Source organism: Protopterus annectens, chromosome 3.part0 (assembly GCF_019279795.1).
Source record: "Protopterus annectens isolate FY-2018-M chromosome 3.part0, PAN1.0, whole genome shotgun sequence".
NCBI classification, from domain to species: Eukaryota; Metazoa; Chordata; order Ceratodontiformes; family Protopteridae; genus Protopterus; species Protopterus annectens.
Window position 1 is genome coordinate 256,725,983 of NC_056731.1, and position 8,378 is coordinate 256,734,360.

At 36.7% G+C, this 8,378-nt stretch overlaps 1 protein-coding gene across 1 annotated transcript; it reads left to right on the forward strand.

Moving 5' to 3' along the window:
• Positions 1–4,167: 4,167 nt before the first annotated feature.
• LOC122796823 (uncharacterized protein YMR317W-like) lies at positions 4,168–7,650 on the forward strand. The gene has a single exon (XM_044065562.1). The coding sequence runs from the start codon at positions 4,168–4,170 to the stop codon at positions 7,648–7,650; it is 3,483 nt and encodes a 1,160-aa protein (XP_043921497.1).
• The last annotated feature ends 728 nt before the right edge of the window (positions 7,651–8,378 follow it).

Consider the following 8,378-nt stretch of genomic DNA (forward strand, 5'->3'; position numbering starts at 1 on the left):
CACTGTCTCTGTTGATCATTATGGTGCAGACATTACAGACCTGTGACATTTACCTAAGTGACTAATCCTCCTGAATCGCAGGCTGACTGGAAGGCTTAGGTGTCCGATTCTCTTCTCATGATTGTTGTAGACAAAGAATGGTGGGAATTCTTTTCAGTATGTGCTTTATAAATGCTTATTTAGTCTGTATTTTATAGGCATTACTCATTACAAATCACTGTACTTGTTTGTGTGGTGTGGGCATGTGTGTGTGCCTGTGTATATGTGTGCGTTCGTGAGCAAGTATGTGTGTATATGTGTGCGTGTGTGTGTGTGTGTGTGTGTGTGTGTGTGTGTGTGTGTGTGTGTGTGTGTGTGTGTGTGTGTATGTGTGTGTGCGTGTGTGTGTGAGTGTGTGCGTGTGTGCGTGTGTGTGTGTGTGCATGTGCATGTGCATTTTGGGTGTTGAGGTTTTGAGATAGTAAGTAAGTGAAAACTGAATAAATGAGTTCAGTAAGGGAAGTACAAGTTAGTCAGTGCCATTGGGTCAGCAGGCAACACACTCATCTTTAATACCAGAAAGAATAGAAAGCTTTCATTCTATCCCAAGACCAAGTGCTTAGATTCCAGTTCCACCAGTGACAATACAGTGCAGCAGTGGGATCCGGTTGCACTGAGGGAGTTGGTGCAACACTGATGCATCACCTTTTAGATGACATGTCAAGCTAAGGTCATATCTGTCTGAGCTGGTGATAGTTAAGTATCAGTGGATGGACAAAAATCCCTGACACAGTATTCAAAAATGTTTAGAGACAATCAGATAACTTTTGATTAATGTATTATAAAATAAACATAAGGGATTATGATCATGTGACTCTTTACATCCATTTTAAGGACATGTAACTAATTGGTTATGATTAGAAAAACCTAAACATAACTCTTTGTTATACTTTAAGTTTTGATGTACTACCAGATACACAAAAAGGGAAAAAAATATAGGAGCAAAAAGCAAAAACAAACCAAAATAAATGTCATCACTGCACTACTAAACTGCTGTTTTTAAAAATGTATACTAAAACTTCTTCAAACACTGATTTACATTATTAAAAAAAATGAAATACATTTGATTGAAAAACATGACAACCATTAGCCAATCCCATCTCAGTATAACAATGGTTCAATTTCAAAAAAACAAGCTAAATTAATACTGCTTTTTAACACTTGTAGTTTGAATGCATTAAATTTGAACTGCCAAACGAGTTCATGTCTATCTAGGGCAACCTCCAAATCCCCCTGCCCCCAAATCAGTCTCCACTTTTTCAAGAACAAAATATAAATATTCAGTAATATGGATATTGCTTCCTATCTTTAGCCAGTGCATTATTTTGTTCCCTTTCTTCTAGCTCTGACATGGTCGGTTATTCTGTCTTTCAACTTTCTACTAGTATATAGTAGAAACTACATGTTAAGCACTCAGGGTGGTATGCAACACTGATGTCTGAAGTAACTACAGCTTATACCACGCTGACACCTGAAATAACTGCAGCTTATACCATACTGCCACCTGAAATAAATATAGCTTATACCATGTTGACATATGAAATACCTACAACTTATACTATGGTGACAACTGAAATAACTACAGCTTATACCACGCTGAAAACTGAATAACTGCAACTTATACCATGCTGACATCTAAAATAACTACAGATTATACCACTCTAACTTCTGAAATAACTACAGCGTATATCACACTGACATCTGAAATAACTACAGATTATACCATGCTGATGTCTAAAATAACTACAGCTTATACGAGGCTGACACCTGAAATAACTAAAGCTTCTACCATGCTGGCATCTGAAATAACTACAGGTTATACCACACTGATGTCTGACATAACTACAGCTTATACCTCCCTGATGTATGAAATAACTACAGCTTATACCATGCTGAAACCTGAAATAACTACAGCTTATACCTTGCTGACACCTGAAATAAATAAAGCTTATGCCACATTGACACCTGAATAACTACAGGTTATACCATGCTGACATCTGAAATAACTACAGCTTACACCACTCTAACATCTGAAATAACTACAGTGTATATCACGCTGACATCTGAAGTAACTACAGCTTATATCACACAGGCATCTGAAATAACTACAGCTCATACCATCCTGACATCTGAAATAACTACAGCTTATACGAGGCTAACACCTGAAATAACTACAGCTTCTACAACGCTGGCATTTGAAATAACTACAGCTTATACCACACTGATGTCTGACATAACTACAGATTTTACCTCCCTGATGTATGAAATACCTATAGCTTATACCATGCTGAAACCTGAAATAACTATAGCTTATACCACTGTGACATATGAAATAACTAGAGCTTAAACAACACTGACACCTGAAATAACTGTAGCTTATACAGCACTGACATCTGAAATAACTACAGCTTATGCTACGTTGGCACCAGAAATAACTACAGCTTATACCACACTGACACCCTAAATAACTACAGCTTATACCATGTTGGCAATGGAAATGACTACCACTTATACCTCCCTGATGTTTGAAATAACTATAGCTTATACCACTCAGATATCTGAAATAACTACAGCGTATACCAAGCTGACACCTGAGATAACTACAGCTTATAGCATCTGACACCTGAAATAACTTACAGCTTATACCACGCTGATGTCTGATATAACTACAGCTTATACCACACTGACATCTGAAATAACTACAGCTTATACCACCCTGATGTCTGACATAACTACAGCTTATACCACGCTGACATCTGAAATACGTACATCTTATACCATGATGACACCTGAAATAACTACAACTCATACCACTCTGACACCTGAAATAATTACAGCTTATACCACCCTGATGTCTGACATAACTACAGTTTATACCATGCTGAAACCTGAAATAGCAACAGCTTATACCATGCTGACACCTGAAATAAATACAGCTTATACCACCCTGACACCTGAAATAACTACAGTTTATACCACACTGACACATGAATGACTACAACTTATGCCACACTGACACCTGAAATGACTACAGCTTACACCATGCTGACACTTGAAATAATGACATCTTATACCACTCTGACATCTAAAACTACTACAGCTTATAACATGATGACACCTGAAAGAACTACAGCTTATACCATGCCGATGTATGACATAACTACACCTTATACCATGCTGACACCTGAAATAACTACAGCTTATACCACTCTGATGTCTGACATACTACAGCTTATACCATGCTAACACCAGAAATAACAACAGCTTATACCACGCTGATGTCTGAAATAATTACAGCTTATACCACTCTGACACCTGAAAGAACTACAGCTTATACCATGCTGACACCTGAAATAACCACAGCTTAAACCACACTGACATCTGAAATAACTACATCTTATATTACGCTGACATCTGAGATAACTACAGCTTATAGCATACTGACACCCGAAATAACTACAGCTTATACCTCCCAAATGTCTGACATAATTGCAGCTTATACCATGCTGACACCTGAAATAACTACAGCTTATACCATGCTGACACCTGAAATAACTACAGCTTATACCATGCTGATATCTGAAATAACTACATCTTAACAGTGCTGACATCTGAAATAACTATAGCTTAAACCACACTGACATCAGAAATAACTACATCTTATGAAACTCTGACACCTGAAATAACTATAGCTTATGCCACGCTGATGTCTGACAAAACTACAGTTTATAACATGCTGACATCTGAAATAACTACAGCTTATACCAAGCTGGCAATGGAAATGACTACACCCTATAACTCCCTGATGTTTGAAATAACTATAGCTTATATCACTCTATATCCGAAATAACTACAGCTTATACAAAGCTGACACCTGAAATAACTACTGCTTATACCACACTGACACCTGAAATAACTACAACTTATACCACTCTGACACCTGAAATAACTACTGCTTATACCACTCCGACACTTGAAATAACTACTGCTTATACCATGCTGATGTCTGACATAACTACAGCTTATTCCACTCTGATAACTGAAATAACTACAGCTTATACCACTCTGACACCTGAAATAAATACAGCTTATACCATGCTGACACCTGAAATAACTACAGCTTAAACCATGTTGACATCTGAATTAACTACATATTATACCACGCTGACATCTGAAGTAAATACAGCTTATAGCATACTGATGCCTGAAATAACTGCAGGTTATACCTCCCTGATGTCTGACATAATTATAGCTTATACCACACTGACACCTGAAATAACTACAGCTTATATCATGCTGACACCTGAAATAACTAGAGTTTATACCATGCTGACACCTGAAATAACTACAGCTTATACCATGCTGACATCTGAAATAGCAACAGCTTATACCATACTGACACCTGAAATAATTACAACTTATACCACCCTGATGTCTGACATAATTGCAGCTTATACCACACTGACACCTGGAATAATTCCAGCTTATACCTTCCTGATGTCGAACATAACTACAGCTTATATTATGCTGACACCTGAAATAACTACAGCTTATACCATACTGACACCTGAAATAACTACAGCTTCTACCACGCTTGGATCCGAAATAACTACAGCTAATACTACACTGATGTCTGATATAACTACAGCTTATACCACCCTTATATGTAAAATAACTATAGCTTATATCGTCCTCATGTCTAAAATAACTACAGCTTATACCATGATGACACCTGAAATAACTACAGCTTATACCATGATGATATCTGACATAACTACAGCTTATACCACTCTGACACCTGAAATAACTACAGCTTCTACCATACTGACACCTGAAATAACTACAGCTTCTACCATGCTTGGATCTGAAATAACTACAGCTAATACTACACTAATGCCTGATATAACTACAGCTTATAACACCCTTATATGTAAAATAACTATAGCTTATATCATCCTCATGTCTAAAATAACTATAGCTTATACCATGATGATATCTGAAATAACTACAGCTTATACCACTCTGACACCTGAAATAACTACAGCTTCTACCATGCTGGCATCTGAAATAACTACAGCTTCTACCACACTTGGATCTGAAATAACTACAGCTAATACCACACTGATGTATGACATAACTACAGCTTATACCACCCTTATATGTAAAATAACTATAGCTTATATCATCCTCATGTCTATAATAACTACAGTTTATACCACAATGACACCTGAAATAACTACAGCTTACACCATGATGATATCTGAAATAACTACAGCTTATACCACTCTGACACCTGAAATAACTACAGCTTCTACCATGCTGGCATCTGAAATAACTACAGCTTCTACCACGCTTGGATCTGAAATAACTACAGCTAATATCACACTGATGTCTGACATAACTACAGCTTATAAAACTCTTATATGTAAAATAACTATAGCTTATACCGTCCTCATGTCTAAAATAACTGTAGCTTATACCAAGATGACACCTAAAATAACTACAGCTTACACCATGATGATATCTGAAATAACTACAGCTTATACCACTCTGACACCTGAAATAACTGCAGCTTCTACCATGCTGGCATCTGAAATAACTACAGCTTCTACCACGCTTGGATCTGAACTAACTACAGCTAATACCACACTGATGTCTGACATAACTACAACTTATAAAACCCTTATACGTAAAATAACTATAGCTTATATCATCCTCATGTCTAAAATAACTATATCTTCTACCATGATGACACCTGAAATAACTACAGCTTACACCATGATGATATCTGAAATAACTACAGCTTATACCACTCTGACACCTGAAATAACTACAGCTTCTACCATGCTGGCATCTGAAATAACTACAGCTTCTACCACGCTTGGATCTGAAATAACTACAGCTAATACCACACTGATGTCTGACCTAACTACAGCTTACAAAACCCTTATATGTAAAATAACTATAGCTTATACCGTCCTCATGTCTAAAATAACTATAGCTTATACCAAGATGACACCTAAAATAACTACACTTTACACCATGATGATATCTGAAATAACTACAGCTTATACCACTCTGACACCTGAAATAACTACAGCTTCTACCATACTGACACCTGAAATAACTACAGCTTCTACCATGCTTGGATCTGAAATAACTACAGCTAATACTACACTGATGCCTGATATAACTACAGCTTATACCACCCTTATATGTAAAATAACTATAGCTTATATCATCCTCATGTCTAAAATAACTATAGCTTATACCATGATGACACCTGAAATAACTACAGCTTATACCATGATGATATCTGAAATAACTACAGCTTATACCACTCTGACACCTGAAGTAACTACAGCTTCTACCATGCTGGCATCTGAAATAACTACAGCTTCTACCACACTTGGATCTGAAATAACTACAGCTAATACCACACTGATGTATGACATAACTACAGCTTATACCACCCTTATATGTAAAATAACTATAGCTTATATCGTCCTCATGTCTATAATAACTACAGTTTATACCACAATGACACCTGAAATAACTACAGCTTACACCATGATGATATCTGAAATAACTACAGCTTATACCACTCTGACACTTGAAATAACTACAGCTTCTACCATGCTGGCATCTGAAATAACTACAGCTTCTACCACGCTTGGATCTGAAATAACTACAGCTAATACCACACTGATGTCTGACATAACTACAGCTTATAAAACTCTTATATGTAAAATAACTATAGCTTATACCGCCCTCATGTCTAAAATAACTGTAGCTTATACCAAGATGACACCTAAAATAACTACAGCTTACACCATGATGATATCTGAAATAACTACAGCTTATACCACTCTGACGCCTGAAATAACTGCAGCTTCTACCATGCTGGCATCTGAAATAACTAGAGCTTCTACCACGCTTGGATCTGAAATAACTACAGCTAATACCACACTGATGTCTGACATAACTACAGCTTATAAAACCCTTATACGTAAAATAACTATAGCTTATATCATCCTCATGTCTAAAATAACTATAGCTTCTACCATGATGACACCTGAAATAACTACAGCTTACACCATGATGATATCTGAAATAACTACAGCTTATACCACTCTGACACCTGAAATAACTACAGCTTCTACCATGCTGGCATCTGAAATAACTACAGCTTCTACCACGCTTGGATCTGAAATAACTACAGCTAATACCACACTGATGTCTGACATAACTACAGCTTATAAAACCCTTATATGTAAAATAACTATAGCTTATACCATCCTCATGTCTAAAATAACTATAGCTTATACCAAGATGACACCTAAAATAACTACAGCTTACACCATGATGATATCTGAAATAACTACAGCTTATACCACTCTGGCACCTAAAATAACTGCAGCTTCCACCATGCTGGCATCTGAAATAACTACAGTTTATGCCACACTGATGTCTAACATAACTACAGCTTATACCTCTGTGATGTCAGAAATATCTACAGCTTATGCCTCTGTGATGTGTGAAATAACTTCAACTTATACTACTCTGACACCTGAAATAACTGCAGCTTATACCACGCTGACACGTAAATAACTACAGCTCACACCACACTGACATCTTAAGTAACTACAACTTGAACTGGGGTCTATATGAGATCACCAAATGCTTAAAAAGTGAATGGTGATAAATCAACCCAATGTAAGTGAAAGCTTACAATATCGAACTGTCAGAACAGCAATTTGTTTTCCAAGAGAAACAAATCACTGCTCCAAAAAAAGAAATAAGAAAACACTTTAAACATTACATTAAATGGGGGCTTTGTCCCCTACTTAAATATACCAACTCTGAGACCGCCCTACAGGGAAATAATTCACTTAAAAGCCCCTTCGATATTTTGCCTTTTCAGTCTTTTAAGTTCGACTAAGACGCATTTGAAAGAATGCGTCTTCGGTCTTCTAATAGGAACCCTTATACTATGCTGACAGCTGAAATAACTACAGCTTATACCACGCTGATGTCTGAAATAATTATAGCATATACCATGCTGACACCTGAAATAACTAGAGCTTAAACCACGTTACATCTGAAAAAACTACAGCTTATACCATGCCTACATCTGAAATAGCTACAGCTTATACCATGCTGACATCTGAAATAACTACAGCTTATACCACGTTGACATATGAAATAACTACAGCTTATACCATGTTGACACCTGACATAATGACAGCTTATACGTCGCGGACAACTGAAATAACTACAGCTTCTACCACTGGCATCTGAAATAACTACAGATTGTACAACACTGATGTCTGACATAA

Bases quoted from the DNA above. Each gene is read 5' to 3' on its own strand.
- LOC122796823 (XM_044065562.1), top strand. From the start codon at position 4,168: ATGTTGACATCTGAATTAACTACATATTATACCACGCTGACATCTGAA.